Below are 22,737 nucleotides of genomic sequence, written 5' to 3'. Positions count from 1 at the left end.
AAAAAATAAAGGGCCTCAAATCATGGTTAATAATTACAAATATTTAGCGATATTCGACACAAAACACGGTACAAATGGCAGCGAAACGATCCTATTATGCCAGCTAGGCGCCTAGTATTACGTAGACGTAATACTAGGCACACACACACGCCAGCAGCGGGCGCTACGTGCGACGAGTTCGAAAAAGGGGCTGGCATGTGCGCCTAAAATCGATCGATCGCGGACATGACAGCCAAGACTGAAATGTTTTCGTCGACGTCAGTACTCATCCTTTCCGTCAGGAATATGTCGTGTTCTGACATATTCCGCTGATTTTAGTCTGCTTGTATAAGTTCAAATTTGAAGTTGGTAAATTTAAACATTTAAATAATTTTTCGTAGGTCTAGCCTAGACTCTAGGGTCCGTAGGGGTCTATATTTTCACTTGTATTTTGCATCACGTTTATCCAGTCCCATCCCTATGTTTTTGAGTGGTTATCAGTGGCTTGTCAAAGGTAGCGGCTTTGATAGAACATTTGTACCCTACAAGTTCATGTTTTAATGAAAATCTTATGTAAACGGAATTTTAGTTTTTTCACGTGTACAAAGTCTATGGTAAAACGGAATTTCCGTTTTTCAGCCCATCTGAAACGGAATTCCAGATTTTCTGAAACGGAAAAGGCCATTTTTTGAAACGGAAAATCAGTGTCCCTAGTAATTTACTTATCTTCTGATTTGCCATTCTCCTATTGATACTCTTCCTTCATTCTTCCTCCACCTATCTCTTTTCCATTTCCGTCCTACTTTCTTTTCTTGTTTTAATATATTGCTACTATTACATCCTTTCTCATAAGGAATAAGAATAACGATAAACCTCTTAAAGCCCCACTTCACTACTTATAGCTACTTGCGCCCTCTACATAGCAAACAATGCCTAATTGGTGTCTGTTCGTCCCCCATGATCCTCTTTTTATTATGTTAATTGAGAGCTGAGTTGATGAGATAGCCACCTGTCAGTGACCATGCTGGGAGGTCTAATCCCCTCTGGTCGAACTAGTGCAGACAGGCTTTAAAGTTATTTATCACATTTGCAAGAATTCAACCTTCTCGTTTAATCATAATTTTCAGTGTTTTTTGTTACAGTGGAGAATCACGTTTCCTTTCTGACCTTCTTTCTTTTCTTGTTATATTGCAATTATTATATTCTTTCTCATAGGAATAAGAAAAATGATAAACCTCTTGAAATTGTTTGTCACACTTGCAAGGACTTAACCTTCTCGTTTAATCACAGCATTCCTTGTGTCTAGTTGCATTTGCATGTTTGTGGTAGTGTATACATGTATTCATATTACAATATATTTATTGGAAAGCACCAACACAAATAAACACACATGGGACTGAATCAATATTTTATAGTTACAGCAATATTGTAGAATTCTCTTTAATCACGGTTTTCTTTGTTTTTTGTTACAGTGGAGTATCACATTCAGCTATGAATGACATGCAGACCATTGAGCAGGTCAATCCAGTCAAATCAGGCGGGGGCGGCGGCGGCAGCAGCCGGACAAAATCAAGGGATTTCTTTGATGAATACGACTCTGGCTTCTCACGCGGGTCATCCTCTTCCTCATCAAGGTATGTCAATCATATTGCTTTAGGGTAGTGTATACATGTATTCATATACAATATATTTATTGGAAAGTACCAACACAAATAAACACATATGGGACTGGATCAAAAATTTATGATTACAGCAATGTTGTAGAGAGTTCTTTGATGGCTACAACTTTGGGATCTCATGCGGTTCATCCTCTTCTTCATCAAGATATGCCAATCAGTCATATAGCTTTAGGGTAGTGTATTCATATTGAAATTATATTCATTGGAAAGTACCAACACAAATAGACACACATGGGACTGGATCAAAGTTTTATAGCTGTAGCAATATTGGAGAGAGTTCTTTGATTGCTACAACTTAGGGATATTATGCAGTTCATCCATTACCTCATTAAGGTATGTCAAATAGTGGCTTAGGATGTATGAAAATGCATCAGGGAGGACCAACATGCAAATGCTCACCTGGGACTAGACACGAGGAATGGTGCTGAAATCTTCATGGAATAAAAAAAAGCACCAATATGGATAAACTCTCCTAGGACAAGGCCTAAGGGCGTCGCTGATCTACTCATACATAATTAAACACCAGTGTGATGATGATTGTAAGCTTCTGAAGATGGTATTTCGTATCAAGCGCTATTTAAATCCTGATTATTATTATTATTATTATTATTATTACCAACTATTTTAAATTTCTTTGCAGGGGCTTCAAGGACTCTAGCTCCGCCTCTTTCTGGGGCGATGAGAAAGACGATGAGAAAACCACAGATTCCAGCTGGGACATCATCGACAAGAGTGAAACGAGGCAAAGCAGTTATGACAGCATAGCTCCTCTGGAGTCCAGGTATTTTGCATGAATTTTTTTTCATTTGAATCTGTTTTCATGATCAGGTATTTTTTAAAATTTTTATTTGTGTGTGTATATATATCCATCTGTGTGTCGGGAATTAGGAAAGGGGAAGAGGGAATATGGGAAGTGAGATTTGCTTTTTTTATGGATTGTGCTGGATGCTTTTTTAGCAAAAACATTTGCTTGCTTGTTCTTTTGCTCTCTCTCTCTCTCTCTCTCTCTTTCCATCTCTCTCTCTCTTTCTCTCTCTCTCTCTCTTTCCCTCTCTCTGTCTGTCTCTCTCACTCTCACTCTCTCTGTCTCTTTCTCTCTCTCTCTCCCTTTGTTCTGTCACTTTTATCTCATGTATTAAAGTCTACTTTTTACTTGACTCGTCACTCTTTCTTCCTCACTCTCTTTTTCTGTTTTATCCATCTTATTTATCTTTTCTGTAGTATTCAGATCTCTTCCACTCTCTCCTCCTCCTCCTCTCTTTCTTCTCCTATCTTTCTCCTCCTTCTCTCTTTCTCCTCCTCTCTCTCTCCTCCTCTCTTTCTCCTCCTTCTCTCTCTCTCTCCACCTCTCTTTCTTCTCCTCACTCTCTCCTCCTTCTCTCTCCTCCTCTCTTTCTCCTCCTTCTCTCTCTCTCTCCACCTCTCTTTCTTCTCCTCACTCTCTCCTCCTTCTCTCTCTCCTCCTCTCTTTCTCCTCCTTCTCTCTCTCTCTCCTCCTCTCTTTCTTCTCCTCACTCTCTCCTCCTTCTCTCTCCTCCTCTCTTTCTCCTCCTTCTCTCTCTCTCTCCACCTCTCTTTCTTCTCCTCACTCTCTCCTCCTTCTCTCTCTCCTCCTCTCTTTCTCCTCCTTCTCTCTCTCTCTCCACCTCTCTTTCTTCTCCTCACTCTCTCCTCCTTCTCTCTCTCTCTCCTCCTCTCTTTCTTCTCCTCACTCTCTCCTCTCTTTCTCCTCCTTCTCTCTCTCTCTCCACCTCTCTTTCTTCTCCTCACTCTCTCCTCCTTCTCTCTCCTCCTCTCTTTCTCCTCCTTCTCTCTCTCTCTCCACCTCTCTTTCTTCTCCTCACTCTCTCCTCCTTCTCTCTCTCCTCCTCTCTTTCTCCTCCTTCTCTCTCTCTCTCCTCCTCTCTTTCTTCTCCTCACTCTCTCCTTCTCTCTCTCCTCCTCTCTTTCTCCTCCTCTCTTTCTCCTCCTTCTCTCTCTCTCTCCTCCTCTCTTTCTTCTCCTCACTCTCTCCTCCTCTCTTTCTCCTCCTTCTCTCTCTCCACCTCTCTTTCTTCTCCTCACTCTCTCCTCCTTCTCTCTCTCCTCCTCTCTTTCTCCTCCTTCTCTCTCTCTCTCCTCCTCTCTTTCTTCTCCTCACTCTCTCCTCCTTCTCTCTCTCCTCCTCTCTTTCTCCTCCTTCTCTCTCTCTCTCCTCCTCTCTTTCTTCTCCTCACTCTCTCCTCCTTCTCTCTCTCCTCCTCTCTTTCTTCTCCTCTCTCTCTCCTCCTTCTCTCTCTCCTTCTCTCTTTCTCCTCCTCTCTTTCTCCTCCTCTCTTTCTCCTCCTTCTCTCTCTCTCTCCTCCTCTCTTTCTTCTCCTCACTCTCTCCTCCTTCTCTCTCTCCTCCTCTCTTTCTTCTCCTCTCTCTCTCCTCCTTCTCTCTCTCCTCCTCTCTTTCTCCTCTCTTTCTCCTCCTCTCTTTCTCCTCCTCTCTTTCTCCTCCTCTCTTTCTCCTCCTCTCTTTCTCCTCCTCTCTTTCTCCTCCTCTCTTTCTCCTCCTCTCTTTCTCCTCCTCTCTTTCTCCTCCTCTCTTTCTTCTCCTCACTCTCTCCTTCTCTCTCTCCTCCTCTCTTTCTCCTCCTCTCTTTCTCCTCCTTCTCTCTCTCCTCCTCTCTTTCTCCTCCTCTCTTTCTCTTCCTTCTCTCTTTCTTCTCCTCACTCTCTCCTTCTCTCTTTCTCCTCCTCTCTTTCTCCTCCTCTCTTTCTCTCTCCTTCTCTCTCTCCTCCTCTCTTTCTCCTCCTTCTCTCACTCTCTCCTCCTCTCTTTCTTCTCCTCACTCTCTCCTTCTCTCTTTCTCCTCCTCACTCTCTCCTTCTCTCTTTCTCCTCCTCTCTTTCTCCTCCTCTCTTTCTCCTCCTCTCTCTCTCTCCTTCTCTCTCTCCTCCTCTCTTTCTCCTCCTTCTCTCACTCTCTCCTCCTCTCTTTCTTCTCCTCACTCTCTCCTTCTCTCTTTCTCCTCCTCTCTTTCTCCTCCTCTCTTTCTCCTCCTCTCTTTCTCCTCCTCTCTTTCTCCTCCTCTCTTTCTCCTCCTCTCTTTCTCCTCCTCTCTTTCTTCTCCTCTCTTTCTCCTCCTTCTCTCTCTCCTCCTCTCTTTCTCCTCCTCACTCTCTCCTTCTCTCTCTCTCTCCTCCTCTCTTTCTTCTCCTCACTCTCTCCTCCTCTCTTTCTCCTCCTTCTCTCACTCTCTCCTCCTCTCTTTCTTCTCCTCACTCTCTCCTTCTCTCTTTCTCCTCCTCTCTTTCTCCTCCTCTCTTTCTCCTCCTCTCTTTCTCCTCCTCTCTTTCTCCTCCTCTCTTTCTCCTCCTCTCTTTCTCCTCCTCTCTTTCTCCTCCTCTCTTTCTCCTCCTCTCTTTCTTCTCCTCACTCTCTCCTCCTCTCTTTCTCTTCCTTCTCTCTCTCCTTCTCTCTCTCCTCCTCTCTTTCTCCTCCTCTCTTTCTCCTCCTTCTCTCTCTCCTCTCTTTCTCCTCCTCTCTTTCTCTTCCTTCTCTCTTTCTTCTCCTCACTCTCTCCTCCTCTCTTTCTTCTCCTCACTCTCTCCTTCTCTCTTTCTCTTCCTTCTCTCTCTCTCTCCACCTCTCTTTCTTCTCCTCACTCTCTCCTTCTCTCTCTCCTCCTCTCTTTCTCCTCCTCTCTTTCTCCTTCTCTCTCTCCTCCTCTCTTTCTCCTCCTCTCTTTCTCCTCCTTCTCTCTCTCCTCCTCTCTTTCTCCTCCTCTCTTTCTCTTCCTTCTCTCTTTCTTCTCCTCTCTTTCTCCTCCTCTCTTTCTCCTCCTCTCTTTCTCCTCCTCTCTTTCTCCTCCTCTCTTTCTCCTTCTCTCTTTCTCCTCCTCTCTTTCTCCTCCTCTCTTTCTCCTTCTCTCTTTCTCCTCCTCTCTTTCTCCTCCTCTCTTTCTCCTCCTCTCTTTCTCCTTCTCTCTTTCTCCTCCTCTCTTTCTCCTCCTCTCTTTCTCCTCCTCTCTTTCTCCTCCTCTCTTTCTCCTCCTCTCTTTCTTCTCCTCACTCTCTCCTCCTCTCTTTCTCCTCCTTCTCTCTCTCTCTCCACCTCTCTTTCTTCTCCTCACTCTCTCCTTCTCTCTCCTCCTCTCTTTCTCCTCCTTCTCTCACTCTCTCCTCCTCTCTTTCTTCTCCTCTCTTTCTCCTCCTCTCTTTCTCCTTCTCTCTTTCTCCTCCTCTCTTTCTCCTCCTCTCTTTCTCCTCCTCTCTTTCTCCTTCTCTCTTTCTCCTCCTCTCTTTCTCCTCCTCTCTTTCTCCTCCTCTCTTTCTCCTTCTCTCTTTCTCCTCCTCTCTTTCTCCTCCTCTCTTTCTCCTCCTCTCTTTCTCCTTCTCTCTTTCTCCTCCTCTCTTTCTCCTCCTCTCTTTCTCCTCCTCTCTTTCTCCTCCTCTCTTTCTCCTCCTCTCTTTCTCCTCCTCTCTTTCTCCTCCTCTCTTTCTCCTCCTCTCTTTCTTCTCCTCACTCTCTCCTTCTCTCTCTCCTCCTCTCTTTCTCCTCTCTTTCTCCTCCTCTCTTTCTCCACCTCTCTTTCTCCTCCTCTCTTTCTCCTCCTCTCTTTCTTCTCCTCACTCTCTCCTCCTCTCTTTCTCCTCCTCTCTTTCTCCTCCTCTCTTTCTCCTCCTCTCTTTCTTCTCCTCACTCTCTCCTTCTCTCTCTCCTCCTCTCTTTCTCCTCCTCTCTTTCTTCTCCTCTCTTTCTCCTCCTTCTCTCTCTCCTCCTCTCTTTCTCCTCCTCTCTTTCTCTTCCTTCTCTCTTTCTTCTCCTCACTCTCTCCTTCTCTCTTTCTCCTCCTCTCTTTCTCCTCCTCTCTTTCTCCTCCTTCTCTCTCTCTCTCCTTCTCTCTCTCCTCTCTTTCTCCTCCTCTCACTCTCTCCTCCTCTCTTTCTTCTCCTCACTCTCTCCTTCTCTCTTTCTCCTCCTCTCTTTCTCCTCCTCTCTTTCTCCTCCTCTCTTTCTCCTCCTCTCTTTCTCCTCCTCTCTTTCTCCTCCTCTCTTTCTTCTCCTCTCTTTCTCCTCCTTCTCTCTCCTCCTCTCTTTCTCCTCCTTCTCTCACTCTCTCCTCCTCTCTTTCTTCTCCTCACTCTCTCCTTCTCTCTTTCTCCTCCTCTCTTTCTCCTCCTCTCTTTCTCCTCCTCTCTTTCTCCTCCTCTCTTTCTCCTCCTCTCTTTCTCCTCCTCTCTTTCTCCTCCTCTCTTTCTCCTCCTCTCTTTCTCCTTCTCTCTTTCTTCTCCTCACTCTCTCCTTCTCTCTCTCCTCCTCTCTTTCTCCTCCTCTCTTTCTCCTCCTTCTCTCTTTCTCCTCCTCTCTTTCTCCTCCTCTCTTTCTCCTTCTCTCTTTCTTCTCCTCACTCTCTCCTTCTCTCTCTCCTCCTCTCTTTCTCCTCCTCTCTTTCTCTTCCTTCTCTCTCTCCTCCTCTCTTTCTCCTCCTCTCTTTCTCCTCCTCTCTTTCTCCTTCTCTCTTTCTCCTCCTCTCTTTCTCCTCCTCTCTTTCTTCTCCTCACTCTCTCCTTCTCTCTCTCCTCCTCTCTTTCTCCTCCTCTCTTTCTCTTCCTTCTCTCTCTCCTCCTCTCTTTCTCCTCCTCTCTTTCTCCTCCTCTCTTTCTCCTCCTCTCTTTCTCCTCCTCTCTTTCTCCTCCTCTCTTTCTTCTCCTCACTCTCTCCTTCTCTCTCTCCTCCTCTCTCTCTCCTCCTCTCTTTCTCCTCCTTCTCTCTCTCCTCCTCTCTTTCTCCTCCTCTCTTTCTCTTCCTTCTCTCTTTCTTCTCCTTCTCTCTTTCTTCTCCTTCTCTCTTTCCTCTCCTTCTCTCTTTCTCCTCCTTCTCTCTCTCTCTGCTTTGTATCTCAGAATTTTGTTCTCCTTTCTCCAAGGTCTGTCTCTCTATCTTCCAACTAAATCCTTTCTGGTTTTATTTTTTACATTTATTTACCCATAATATTTTCTTGTAACCCACTACTAACCTCTCCTTCTGTCATTCCCTGCCCATGCATTGATTTAGAAAGAAAGACGAATATTTAGCATCATCATCAGTATAGTATATATATATAAGCATCTTCATCACAGTTTTATCTTCATCCTTATAACTGTCATTGGCGCAAATACATCAGGATAGAAAATATGATTTACATTTCTTTTGTTTGAAAAGGAAATTATTTATTTATTGTGCATGTATGCTTCATCGTCAAGGAATTTGCACATTGCACCTAAAAGGTAGGGTTAAAATATCTAGCCATTTGATTAAATAGAACACCAACACCGGATTATTTGAGTCTTTGGAGTCTTTAAAAAATATTATTAAAAAAAAAAAAAAAATTATTTTATTTTTTTAATCAAATTTTTTAACAACAAATAGCTATTGCGACTGATTACAACTTTCTCTTGCTCTTTAGCCAAAATATATCAATGAAAGGGTCTATTTGGTCATACTCAATGTTGCAGTCTATTTCAAATCTTGTTATTGCTTTTCAATTGCACTTTGAACTAACATTTTGCAAATTCATTTTAAGAGTTGAATACTCTGAAAGAAAACTAAATTATCACTTATTTCACAATTTTCCTTTGAAGTATGAACATGTGAAACCAATCTGCGCAAAAGAAATCTTCTACATATTCCCATATTCACTACTCTTCTTGAGTCAGTTTTAACGATTTCAACTTTTTGGTAGGTTTTGTGATGAAATGCTTAATATCCAATGCTAACGCTGAGGGATAAAATTATTACGATGCTAACATAAAATGAAGCTAATTGATGAAATTGTTAAGATGCTAGCAATGAAATATAGCTTACAGGTGACATGTTTAAGATGTGTCTGATAAAAATGAAGCTACTTATTAGTATCGGCTTGCATGGTGATGAATCTATACAGTAGATTTACGGTTGCACCATGTGATAGGGGGAGGATTGGGGAGTCCTGAAAAGGACTGTTGGTAGTCTTGAGCTTAGAGTTCCAAAGAGACGGATAGTCAACCTGTTCAAGCCCCTTCTACCACCCATCCTCTCCTACCGGCGCTATAGTTCTCTTTAGAACTATGAGCTCAAGAAAAATTACCAACAGTCTTTCTCAGGATTACACACACTCAAGAAAGTGTGTGTGTATTGGGTTTTTACAGACGTGTATCAATCAGATATGATTATTTACGTCTGGGGACTGACCTTTAAACGTCACCATCCGAAAGACGTGTCTCAGTTTCGAACCTGTGTCTTCGGCTGAATCAGTTTGTAACTTCCATTATAAGCTGGATTACAGGCACACGCCACAACGCCTAGTTGTAGATTACCAACAGTCCTTTTCAGGGCTTATCCCCAATCCTCCCCCTCTCACATGGTGTAACCGTAAACCAACTGTATATAAACTGAAGCTTAGGGATGAAATGCTTAAGATGCTTACGATAAAATGAAGCTAAGTGTCTGTCTGTATGATTTTTGGAACCACTTAGGACCAAACCCCCGACCAGAAAGACCGACTATGACTCTGGAGCTTCGTCAAGCGAAGCCTTGAAGCGTTTCGCTAACGCCAAGAGCATATCGTCAGACCAATACCACAACTTGGATAAGAATTCTGGATCTGATACTGTAAGCATACTTTGTAATTTGTTCATCCAAAAAAAAAATGAAAAGAAAAAGAAAAAGAGGTTTTCAGAGAATGTGGCATTTTGTGATGAATTCATTTTGCTGACCTCACTCCTCTCATCTTATTGGTGTGGTCAAGTGGTTTGAGGGCTGTTCTCTCTAGGTTCGTGGTTCAAGTCTCGGCAGGGAAGAAATAGGACACAAGGCAATCCAGCCTCGATGTTCAAGTTCTGTACCTTTCTTATGATTTTTGCAGTTTTTTTTCTCCAAACTTTAAGAAATGCCTTGCTTATGTTTTCTGCTCTCAGTTAAAGCAACTTGATATCTAGGTTGGATTGTCCATAAATGTTGATGGTTTTGTTTATATTGTTTTGCTTTTTATTCTGAGAATGAAGTATTAGTTTTATTATTGCTTGAAAAATATATTTCGATTGCCCTTTTATTATGTACACACACCAAAGATGGCAGTAGATGACTAAATTAGCCCTATGGTTTGGGATTTTGAGAGGCCATTATGGAAAGTATAAAATGCAACGCAGCAAAATGCTGTGTGACTTTTAGGCAGAAAGGAGTCCTAATATTTACTGCTGTTACAATGACTGATAATAGACAAGTTTAGACATAATTTTTTTCAGTAAGCTTTTATGAGCTTTTTTTATGGACCATTCTCGTAATGTAATCAAATGCACAAAGCTTTTGTTAAGTGCCATGTTGCAAATTATTTCATTCACCTCTTATGACTTATTGTATTCCAATAGTCACAATGTAAATAGCATACCTTAATTATTGCTAGATAGGACAAACATTATGGTTTGTCCTATCTAACAACGCAGAATGTATGCAATTTGCATTCTGACTATTGAAATACAATTATTTGTAACATGTGAATGAAATGATGTGTAACGAGGCACTTAGCAAAGACTTGTGCATTAAATTTGATTACATTACGAAAATAGTCTATTTGAAACTAACAATTCATTAAGAAAATCCACTCCATACTTATCATGCATCATCAATGCACAATTACACAATCTTCAGAAAGATCATCAAATCACAATAATTAACAAAACTGCTTGATAATAATATTAGATTAAAAAGCACCTTTACAGATTAGATACAGAGTGCATAAACAAGAAATACTTACAGACAAGTTAGATGCTTGTAAAGATATTACATTGTCTGATGCCTGCAGAATGTAGACTGTTTTTGTTGTCTATGTTGTGTATATTATATAGCCAAAATTAGACATGATTATGCAGTCACTTAGATGTGATAATAAACTAGAAATGTGATTTTCAAATCAGATTTGGGCATCAAAGATCCATTCTTAGCATGGCTACAAAACAAAACGGAATTGGTTTATCCCAGGCTAGAAGCAATCTATTCATATTTTATGTTTACCTGTTGCAGTTGTCTTTCAGTATTCAGTGTGAGGGTTTTCATGTGTGGGTTTTTGCTACTGATCACGTTAAGGCTCCTTCTCATATGCCATGGTAGAATGTGACTAATGGAGATGGAAAAAAAGAATTGTGTGAAAGAGAAAATCATTTATGGGAGCCTTTGATAATTTTTCCGTAGAATTTTAAAGGAATGTTTATGTTTTGTATTTGGGCAACCTCAAGGTATTAATTTTTTTGTTCCATGTCTCATACATAACCATGACGTATTATAAAAAATACTAAAATGGAAAAGTTATCATCATATCATTGTCCTGCATATTTGGCCTGATACATCTATATATAGTAAGGCTATTAACTTCATGGCATTTCATGCAGTGATCAGTAATGTGTGGTTGGCAACGTACAGGAAAAGATACATTTGCCTTGCCAATTTTTAGTTTGAAGCTTTTCAGCTTTCAAGAGTTAACCATCTCTTTGATCTAGTGCCTTCTCTTTTGATTGGGGAGTGTTTCAGAAAGAATAAGATCAACTTTGAGTTTGACTTAAATATGGCGGGCCGTTCATGCCACTGTTTGCTCTCACCATTTACGGGCATTTGTCTCTCAAGAGACGTACAAATCATGGTCACAAATCTACAGAATTTTCTTTCTTTGATAGTTCTTCATCAAAGGGAAAGATATTATCTAAAGACCATAATTGTGAGATTAACCAGTGGCATTAATGGCCTTCCATAGTTAGTTCAACTTAAAGTCAATCTTAGTCTTTGTGAAACACTCCCCTGGTCCTCAGAAACCCCAATTTTTAGTCCATTGACTGATCTATCGTTTTCTTTTTTTTCTAACAGCATGAGGACCAGCAACGGGCTGCCCAGTTCGCGAACGCGAAATCCATATCAAGCGACGAATACTTCGGGAGGACAGCGGCGAGGGGGTCCACCGGAGCTGATCTGGGGGCCATAAAGGACGGGATGAAGGACGGCGTCAACCAGGTCGCCGGCAAACTGTCCCGCATGGCCAACGGACTTGTCAACTCTATACAGGTCAGTTTGTAACCCTTTCAGGGCTGGATTTTATTTTTAGGACTAAATGGATCACATAATGTCTTTCAAATTGGCAACCAATGTTTTTATGCCTCCGAATTGGTATATGACCTATTGATGACTGAATTATGGTTCTGTAGTACTTTTGGGATAAATTCAAGGAATCCAGATCAATCGGATCTTTGAGACAGATTTAATTAAATAAGTCGTCTTTGATGAGCCATCTTCCAAATGTAATAATCTAAGCATTGTTCATGTGTGACACCCATTTGAACATGATATCTTAACTAAAACATGGATATCAAAACAACGCCTTTAATGGTATTTTGATCATTGTAAGAAAATAAATTAATACCACCACTTTTTGAAAAAATTATGCAAGCAATCAAATTGTATTATGATATCTAAAGGTTTGCTGCAAGAATTTTTTTAACTGAAAATAACTTACAGAAAAATGTTTTCTGTTTACCAACTGTTTTTTAGTGTATCTGTAATATAATCGGGATACAAATCATATTTGACATAATTATGTTTATCATTTCATGTGACAATTGTACGGCCAAGATATTATTTGTATGACAAACATACTCCATGTATCTAGGTTGTTCATTGTTTTATATACAGTCAAACCTGTCTATAGCGACCACCCAAGGGAAACACCAAAGGTGGTCTTTGTAGACAGGTTCCTTTACTACATGTTTCAGTGAGAAACCATTTTCAGCAAAAACAAAAAATGTGGTCTTTCTAGACAGGTGGTCACTAAAGCAGGTTTGATTGTATAATAAAGGAACCCTGTAGAAGGGTAAATATATTGGGGGGGGGGGGAATGGATTCTCTAACATCTTTTATTTTTTATTTTGTTTCTTCTTATTTCTTTCAGGATCATTATGGTTATTGATGAAAACGTGTCTAGTCTACCCCCATCCAAGTGTCTTTGTAAGTCTCCGAGAACCATCATGAATTCAATCGAGACAGACCGCGAGAAGTGCTCATCAGGACACATCCAACTAGCCAAACTCTGAAACCAATCAGTTTTCCTGATATAGTGAAGTAACTTATCAGCAACAAATGCCTTAGAGACTTGTTCACTCCTGACCGATATAAACCGAGAAATGCACAATAGGCCTGTTTTCATCAGCTCGAGATTGCCAAATATCCTGCTATTTGAACTATCTTGATCGCAAATGATCCAGTTAATTTGTGTCTTCATCATCCAGAAGTTGGAATTAGTGGGATATTTGGTTGAGATAATCATCCCAAGATGTTTTGGGCTAGTTTGCAAAATATCCCGCTATTTGTCCGGTACGTCTCCACCAGCCCGACGACTCGCACTATGCGCTAACGCTGAGCAAAATATCTCGAGCTAATTTTTAGAGCTCGAGTTTCAAGTTTTGAGGTCAAGTCTCGAGCTGATGAAGATGCGATTTGTAACTTTAGGATTATTTCCCAAATCAGAAATAGCGGGCTATTTGGCAATCTCGAGCTGATGAAGACAGGCCTAATGTCATTTCAATTTCCCATCGGGGATGTTTCTCAGGTGGTTAAATCATGTCATGTGTGAATAAGGCTTTAGGACATTTGTTGAGATGATTCCAGCGTCACATGAGTCTTGTTAAAAATTAGAATTAATGCCTTACTGGCTCATAGCAAACAAATTGAAATGCCAAATCAAATGTCCTTGTTTAAAAAATGTGGTACACTCTATTTAGAAACATGTTAATGCCAGGATCGATTCCTGCCTGGCATCTACGTCAATTTGTCCTATTTTTGATAGTTATTTATTCAATTCATTTTAGGGTATTAAACTCATGTTCTTCCAAATCATTTGGATTTATCATATTTATGTCCTTATCAAATCATGGTGGAGGGAATTTGTAGCAAACTTCCAATTTTTTATTTGGACACCCTGTAATGAATTTCATATTGAGACATGTCTTAAACTGTGGGGAAATAGTGCTCCTGTAACACCAGAAATTTCCATGACATGAAACTTTTACGAATTATAAATGACATTGATTTTTTCACTGCAAGAAACTATTGCGGTTTTCCAATCAGTGTTGTTGTGGCACTATGCGCACTGTATAGGAAGCCACCATTATTATTATGATTGTTTCACGGTATGAAAACTTCACCACTCACAAAATTTCTGAACAATTCATGCGCATAACAGTTTTTGGTGTTACAGCACAATACTTTTCCATTCGGTCTGTGGTAGTTAGTAGATTGTACATTGGCATTTCCCCCTGCAATCAATAATTCTCAATAAACAACAACAAAAATCACATTGTGTATACATTCACTTTAAATGATGACGTAGTACATCAATTTTATCATTTTGTATAAATTACCATAGCTGATTGAGAGAGATAGTTGCGTCACTGCAAGTTGCATCTGATTGGTCAGCCATGTCATGGAGCCACAAATAGTTCCCTCCCATAGAGATTGTACGTGGGAGGGAACCATTCCAAGCTCCTTGATATAACCTATGACCCTAATGCGTATGCATGACGCAACTATCTCTCTAAATAGACATAGTTGCGTCACTGTTCTGATTGGTCAGTCATGTCATGGAGCCTCAAATAGTTCCCTCCCATAGAGATTGTTTGTGGGAGGAAACTGTTCCAAGCTCCTTGATTTAACCTATGACCTTAACGCGTATGCATGTCGCAACCATCTCTCTAAATATGCTATGGTATTTCCTTGCTTAAAGGTATTGTAGCGTACCGGTAAAGGGAAAAGAAAGTATTCAAGACTCCAATTGCAGCTCATCTCATTTGATACAGGTAGATGCAATGTTAAAAAGGATTGTTTAAATGATTCTATAATTTCAACTTTGAATAGTTGTTGACCTTTTTTTTGTTTTAAATTTAACTTCTTTTAGCCATCATTATTTACATGCACATCACTGTATGTGCATTCTCAACTAGTCAGAATAACTTTTACTTTTACCTGTATCCAACTTTACCTTTAAAGCCTATCTACTATGATAACTGAGTAATGACAGTAACTGTTACTTATAATGAAATTAGTGCACTACTAGGCACAGGGGGCACTTTGTAATTATCTTCTGTTTTGTTTTTTTATTGTATGTTTGTAAATATATATCAAAAGAAAAACTTTTATTATTACTTGTAGCATAGAATTATTGTATCATGGCAATGTCTTATTTTCTGATGTTGCAACATATGGCGCTCATTAATCCGACTAAGTGAAAAATATTTCTGATGCATTGTGGCAGGGTCGCAGATGTGAATTGATAAAAATGAATTCTTTAAAAAGGCAAAATTAGCTAATTATTTCAAGACATTCTTGTATTATTTTGTGTTTGTAAGGAGACATGGAAGGTATATTATATTCTAACATGATCATAATGTATTGCACATGGGGTTTATTAGCCATTGTGTTACTATTCAAAGGTTACGTTAGAATGTGAGAATCTGACAGTTGTCTTCAAGTTCAGACTCTTTTCGACACTCAAATACAAATCCTTAAATGTTACGTTAGAATACCGGTATGGCAATCTGACAGTAGTCTTCAAGTTCAGACTCTATTTGACACTCAAACACAAATCCGTAAAGGTTACCTTAGAATATGGCAATCTGACAGTTGTCTTCAAGTTCAGTCTCTTTTCGACACTTAAGCACAAATCCATGATAAAGTCTTGAGCGGAGCCTGTCAGTCCCTGGCTGTGTTGGGAGCAGATATAGTACAGGACCATTGGGTTGCAGTCAACTGTGCACTCTGCATATAGTCTCACTGCTCAGGCACTGTTAAGCACTAAAACTGACAATTGTTCATGCTTGCAAACTTATCCATCAGTGGAGTAAATGTTCAGATACTGAGATTTCAATCAATATTTAACGACATGTTAGATGCTATTGATAAACAGGGTTTGTTTTAGCTTATATCAATTAAAGACCTGCATATTGAAATAAAAAAGACCTTTGATTTTTACCATGTCTTTATTTCAACATTATTTGGGTATAAGTTGACATTTCATTTGATGAGGTTCCTTCCTGAATATTGATTTCCATAGAGTGGTGAAGTGTGACATCATCAAAAATCTATTTTTAGAATTTCTCAATTTTGTCTTCATTTTCCGAAAGAGCATAAAAAAATAATGTCCAAATGTCGAAAACCAATTTAATATGTTAAGTATTGGCTGAGATATGACCATCTGAATAAATATATTTCCTATAGGAACTCAGTGTTACATGTATATGCTCTGGCTCCTAATGGTTAGGAACCAGAGCATATGACGTCACAGCTTCGGTACTCTATTGGCAATGGCTGATTTGTTTTTCTCTCTCAATTTTTTTCTTCAGTTGGGCAATAAATGACCGACTGTCATTACATGTTTGTGCTTCCATTTTAAAAGTAATGATGTACAAATCCAATATCATAGCAGAAGGAAAATAAAAATAATTTGCAAAACAAATTCAAGTGAGAGAAACAACAGCTCCAGATTTATGAATAAAGAGAGATGAGATTAACCAAAGATGGCACAAAAATTAATTAATTTCCATTATTCAATTGAACATGTTAATTACAGCTCACCTGTCTGGTTAAAAAAAAAGGAGCCCAAGTTTACGCAGCTCTGTTTTCGTAATCCCAATCAGTCAAAGTTTCAGTATTAAATCAGAAATGAAAGCTGGACTGGGTATGAATCAATAAAATTCATTTTGTGTATTTCTTCGTTTACTCAATAATTCTGTAATGGCATTTTTCATGTAGTGTTTTATTTCCTTTTGTGCATATTTTTTTGTCCTTGGAAATATTCCTCATCTGTTTTGTTGAAGGTAGACAGTAATAAAATTATAATTAATAATTTGGTTTTAAGGAGTGATTGTTTTCTGAGTTTTTACACATGAAAGTGCCTTCTTTCTCATTATGAAATTTGTTGATCGTGCATGATATGTGGATTACTCTTTTGTGACATTCCTTAGTCGTATTCATGCATTATTTTGCCAAACTTAAATAAATTAGCATTTTTAGGGAGGAAATTGTGTATGACCTTCACCTAAAGCTAAGAAGATGTATCCAACCAAAATGCCACCTGACATCTTATTGTACATGTATGTTAAACAGATGGGTGATTTGTCTCGTGTATCTTAATGCAAACTTGTTGATCTCTGTAGGACTGCAATAGAAAACATGTAAAACGTGATGCCATAATCATGAATATTCCGAGGATTCTGGACATTTTTACACCAAATTTATAATGAATCGGAAATGCAACTTCAAAATATTTTGAGGACCAAGTTAGAAGCCACCTCATCTTAAACAGTTCAGTTTGTGATATGTTTAGTTCAGTGTTCCTTTGGTTTAGTTGGCATGTATGGAAGAAAAAATATACCACTGCAGAAATTAGTTTTTCTTATGCAAACTGGTACGTGGAAGACAATTTGAAAGTATTATCTGTATTTGAGTGTTTGGGGACAGAAAATAGAATGCACAAATGTTATGTAAATGTAATCATAATTGTAGGTTTTGTTTATATCTGCCCAGTAGTGTACCTGACATTGCCACATTTTTGTCATTCTTAGCAATTTCAAAACAGTCATGAATTTTGAAAACTGGTTCATTCTTGAAAACACTAGAAAAATTGCCTGTTCTGTCATCAATTGCATTTGTATGCTATTTCCATTCAGAATCTCAAAAATGCATGTACAGTGAAACCTGTCTATAAAGACTACCCAAGGGACAAAAGAAAGGTGGTCTTTATAGGCAGGTGGTCTTTATGTACAGGTTCCTTTAGTACATGTTTTAATAAAAACCATTTTCAAGAGAAACAAAAGAATGTAGTCTTTGTAGACAGGTGGTCACTAAAGCAGGTTAGACTGTATAAAGAAGAGGATAATTTCCCCACTAGTAGCATTTATTTGTTCAGTGATCAAATTTAAAATACTTTTTTTTTTCTTTGCCCCTCTCTTATCTTATTTTATAATTCTAGAAAACATTTGGCATTATGATTGTATCATTGCAAGCACTTGCATTGGGAATTTGATGGGAAATTCCTAATCATTTCCATTTTAGTCAGGTCAGGTGCTGGGGGGGGGGGGATGAAAAAAGGAAAAGAAATACTCTTTTTCCTTATACCAATGATATTAACATGATGCCATTTTTTGAAGAATCCAGTATAGATGCAGTATAAATAAACTAAAAAGTTACATGAACATATTCTCTGGTATTGTATTGACTACATTAATGTAAATAAAATCCTTAAACAACAAGTATAATGTATTATGTGTCTCTTTTACATTGATGTCTGTTATTACCTAGAAGAGAAATGGGGACCTGGTAGGATGACGAAAGCATTTGTGTTGGTAATTGCCATATGCCCTCATGGTGACCATGTGTTAGGAATACTCCCCAGGGAGTGGAGATGGTGTACATTGTACGTAGCCATACCACTGACGCATGTACCGGAGTAATTAAGACACAGGGATGCCAATTAGAATTGCTCAGAGGGCCTGAAATCACCTAGAATGAGCAATTTTGTACACAAAATAAACTAAATTATGGCCTGAAAATAAATCGCCAGGGCCTTGATGAAAACTGGATTCAGCCGAGGACGCAGGTTCGAAACTGAGTCACGTCTTTCGGATGGTGACGTTAAAGGTCGTTCCCCAGACGTAAATAATCATATCTGATTGATACACGCCTGTGAAATCCAATTTCACACACGCATCCCTGAAGACATCATACAATGCCTTGGATGACAGTCTGTATGTCAGCCTCCTTCTTTGGGTGTTGGATGCCTAATTAAGCCACCAGCAGTTTTATCTGCAAAGCTGATGTTTTTGGTAGATCTCGTTGGGAGACTTCAGATCTTCTTAGTCGTTCTGTTTAGTGTTTGTGTAAGGCGTGTGAGGTGATGTTTCTAGATCTCTCCAGGGACCCGTTTCACAAAGCCTTTTTTTCAATGACAAATTACAAAAATATGTGACAAATATGTTGATAACCAATCAGAAGCAAGGATTTCAGTAGCTTATAGCAAAAACTGCCATTTGTCACTGATGACAAGTTTTGTGAAACACCCCCCCCCCCCCTGCACTTAAAATGAAGGTAAGACGGGGATGGATGAAGACGTGTATGGGTCCAGCTTCTACCATGGTGCAAGGAGGGAGCCAGCAATGGTTTCTATGTCTTGGACGAGTCTAGTAGTCGGGGAGACAGTGTTACCATCAGATCGATAGAGCCCCAAGGTTACACCAAGATACCATTGGTGCTGTTCCTCATTCAAGACAGGAATGGCATGGTCTTGAACCGTATACGACGCAGGGAGAACTTTATTCACTCTCTTGCAGTTGAGGGTCGACGAATCATACTTTGTTGGCTTGAAGATCATTCCTAGAGCGGTTGCAACTTCACTTGCGGTGTCAAGCTGAACCTCTTCAGAGTCACTGGTGAGGACTTAGTTGTCAACATACACAGGGGGTGTTTCACCAAAACTTGTCATCAGTGACAAGTGACAGTTGTTGTTATAAGCTACTGAAATGCTTGCTTCTGATTGGTTATCAGCAGATTTGTCACTGATATTTGTCATTTGTCATTGAAAAAAGGCTTTGTGAAACGGGTCCCAGGATTGACACATCTTTGCCATAGACTCTGGTTAGGTGGTTGATGTTCTGCACAGATCGTAATATCAGCTCTATCACCAAGTTAAAAAGGATTGCTGACAGTGGACATCCTTGCTTCACCCCAGAGCGGATTGGGATGCTTGGGGTCTGTCCATTAGGTGATCTGAAAGATGTTGAGGCTCTTGAGTAGATTTCTTGTACCAAAGATACTAGGCTGTTAGGTGCACCTAGTGGATTGCGGCATGGGGGACACTCCCGAAGGCGTTCTGTATTAGGTCTAGCCATGCAAGAATGCATTTCTTTTGATTCCTCCTGGTGTCTGTGTGGATTGATGAAAGGATGTTGGTTGCTCATAACATCCCTCAGATCGGCGAGGGCTCTTTTGGGAGTCACTGATGTGGCTCTATTGCCCAAGATGTAATGTTATAGAGACTAGTGGTGTACAGCCAGTAGCCTAGATTTAATTTCGTCTTTACTTTCCGAATTAATTATGAAATAAAATGCAAAATACTTTTAAGACATGTCGCACGGGAATTGCTCTAATCAAGACTACAACATGACTTAAAATGGTATGGAAGAGAGAGAGAGAGAGAGAGAGAGAGAGAGAAAGATATTGTAAAGTAATAGTATTAACAACAAGCTCGTATTAGTGTAGAGAAATTGTCATTTTAACAACTAGTACAAAGATTTTTTATTTTTTACTTCCAGCTCTAGTCAGTGTGTGAGGTATAACGTCAGGCATTGCATGCGTGTTGCTTTCTGTTTACACATAATTATCGTCAACAGGTTTGCAATATATATCCGGGATGGACAATGATATGCAAGTCCTTTCCAAACTTTATCAATTCTGATTCTTGCTGTCATTTCCAGAAGTTCTTTTAGCTCGAATGCGACTAGCTTCCCTCCCGGTAAAATTGTGGAAGTAATGTTTTTTTTTTTTTTTTAGGATTGCACTTTGTTTTTTTCAGAAGAGGAAGGGCGCCTCACCCGCAAACACAAAGAACGTGGGATGATCGGCGTCCTATAGTCAAAATAAACTTATAGTAGTCGAGAAAAAAAAGCACGTAAATGTGTATTTGGACTATTTTCAACTCTGAATATATTTTATTCATCTAATTTTGTTCAAAATATGTTTTTATATATTTTTCCTCTTTTACTATAAGAGATTAGTTGAAAAATAATCATTTTTTCTAGGAATAATAGTAAAGAAAAAATAGCCCCAAAATATTTATTCACATGTGTAAAATACTTAGCAGGGCCGTGACTCTGGTGGAACTATAATTATGGAACAATAAGATTTCTCACAGTGAAGTAGTGTAGTTGATAAATTTATATTGTGAATAAATATATATACAAGTATATATAAATATAAAATATATTTTTACATTTTTTCTACATCTTTCACACGCTGCAATCCAACTGGTTCATTTGTTCGAAAGCAGAAAGTAATCGGGCAAAGAAGCCCTTCTTTATGATGGACGACAGTTTTTGAGTTTTTGATATAATTTTTAAAGTATAAGTTCTTAGTCAATGAAACTTTGACTATAGGGTAATCAAGTATCCCCAATCATGTGAGTAGAATTTCAGATCACAAAGTCAAGGTCAAAGGTCATTTCAGGTCAACAGACTTGGACTATGTTGTAGCATCATCATGGAAAACTTAACCTAAGGTTAAGTTTTTGAATTTTTGATATAATTTTGAAAGTATAAGTTCTTAGTCAATGAAACTTGGACTATTGGGTTATCAAATCTCCCCAATCATGTGAGTAGAATTTCAGGTCACTAAGTTAAGGTCAAAGGTCATTTAAGGTCAACAAACTTAGACTTTGCTGTGGCATCAACATCAAGATTTTCAAAATGCTTCTTCTTCGTTTTTTTCAACCGATTTTGATTCTGATTGTTTCATATGATAGGGCTAGGAGGGGGATTTTAAAATTCCTACACAGAATCGTGAAATTCATTATCTATGCTAATGTATGCAAATTTATTAGAAATCACAAAAAAGACTTCTTCTCCTTCATTTCTCGACCGATTTTGATTTGGTTTGCATAATATCGTAGAGCTAACTTTCGTACACTAAACTTCTACACAGAATTTTGAAATTGTTCTCCATTAATTAATTATGGTAATTTATGCAAATTTATTCAAAAAATAACAAAAATTGCTTCTTTTCCCTCATTTCTTGACCGATTTTGATTTGGTTTGCCTTATCTGGCAGAGCTAAATTTGGAACCGACTAAACTTCTACACAGAATTGTGAGATTCTGCTCCATTGATTATTTATGGTACTTTATGCAAATGAAATGAAATTATGTCCCTTCCAGGGCATCAAATTTTTATTTTTTGACCAGTTCAAAAGTGTACCACATAAATTTACGATATTTGTTGTTACGAGATGCGGATGAGCGCTACGTCATTGACGTTCTGGTTTATCATGTTGAATTGCGTTATGCAGGCGAGACCGCCGAGAGCGTTTCCCTTGTTTCCTATAAGCGCTACTCCTGGAAATATTATAATCGACAGTATATTATGTTCCCCGCAAAAAGGAGAAAGACTCCATCGGAGTCAGAAATGCAATCAGCATCGTTTTTGACATTTTTCTAATTCCTATGTTATTTTGAAAGTCTACATTACCAGTACGTTAATTGCTATTATAAGAAATATGAACTCGATAAGGTTGATAAAGACGAAATAGTAGCTTGCCTATAATTAAGTCTTCTAACTTTTTTGGGGAAAAAAATCAGAGTCCCTTGCATTTTACTTTGAGATTTAGTTCCACTCAATCACTGACGTCACAATGCTAAATCTCGGATCCTCTTACGCCTATAGAATTTGAACAGACCCGGTGGTGAGGGCGGTTTACGCCCGGGTTTACGCTAGAATGGTTTTCTCAAAAACATTATAAATCCTGCTTTTCAAGCGAGACCTATAGTCCACAAGCTTGACAAGCAGAGTGTCTTTCTTTTTGATACTCGTGAATAAGAACGAACTGGTACACAGAGTACTCAATAGCACAAACAAATCGCGTTGTTAGGTGACTTATCGAATGAATAGAAAAACCCGTCGGTGTTGTGGAAAAGCTCGGCCTTGTAGTTCTTCTGCCCCTGAGCTATTTCGGCCCAAACGTGTGAAACAAGTGCACATTGATTTCCAGAATCTTTAGCGATAGACTGTCGTTACTAGCCTATGTACACTAATTTTATTTCCCCTTTTGATATAGCAATTCACAGCAATGTGAAAGGCTTAATTTCCTAATTGCATAACTGGCTTTTTGAGTCCGGCCCCTATCGGCCCTAGCTCGGAATTCTCCCTCCCCCTCTCTCTCTCTGATTTTTTTTCTTCGTGAGAGCAAATTATTATCTGGTGGGAATGACAGCCATAGTTGCATGTTCGAGAGGTGACGAATGAAACTTAAACCTGTTGATTTTTGTAAAAGTAGTAATATTTTTTAAATATTT

The 22,737-nt window shown here is 39.1% G+C and overlaps 1 protein-coding gene across 2 annotated transcripts in view; it reads left to right on the top strand.

The window, feature by feature from the left end:
- Nucleotides 1–12,897, top strand: part of LOC752571 (ADP-ribosylation factor GTPase-activating protein 2) — a 28,927-nt gene extending 16,030 nt beyond the window's left edge. Inside the window, exons 9-13 of one of the 2 annotated variants that reach the window (XM_030987799.1) lie at nt 1,452–1,613; nt 2,299–2,439; nt 9,125–9,260; nt 11,502–11,696; nt 12,577–12,896. In XM_030987799.1, the coding sequence (XP_030843659.1) occupies nt 1,452–1,613; nt 2,299–2,439; nt 9,125–9,260; nt 11,502–11,696; nt 12,577–12,594 (652 nt within the window). In that variant the 3' untranslated portion in view covers nt 12,595–12,896. Of the gene's footprint in view, nt 1–1,451; nt 1,614–2,298; nt 2,440–9,124; nt 9,261–11,501; nt 11,697–12,576 lie in introns of both variants that reach the window. The other variant, XR_004064475.1, reaches the window with a different exon arrangement.
- Nucleotides 12,898–22,737: the final 9,840 nt, after the last annotated feature.

This window comes from Strongylocentrotus purpuratus, unplaced genomic scaffold (genome assembly GCF_000002235.5).
Source record: "Strongylocentrotus purpuratus isolate Spur 01 unplaced genomic scaffold, Spur_5.0 spur5_scaffold_17, whole genome shotgun sequence".
Taxonomy (NCBI): Eukaryota; Metazoa; Echinodermata; class Echinoidea; order Camarodonta; family Strongylocentrotidae; genus Strongylocentrotus; species Strongylocentrotus purpuratus.
The sequence above is the reverse complement of the archived record's forward strand: the minus strand, read 5'-3'. Positions and strand labels throughout refer to the sequence as shown.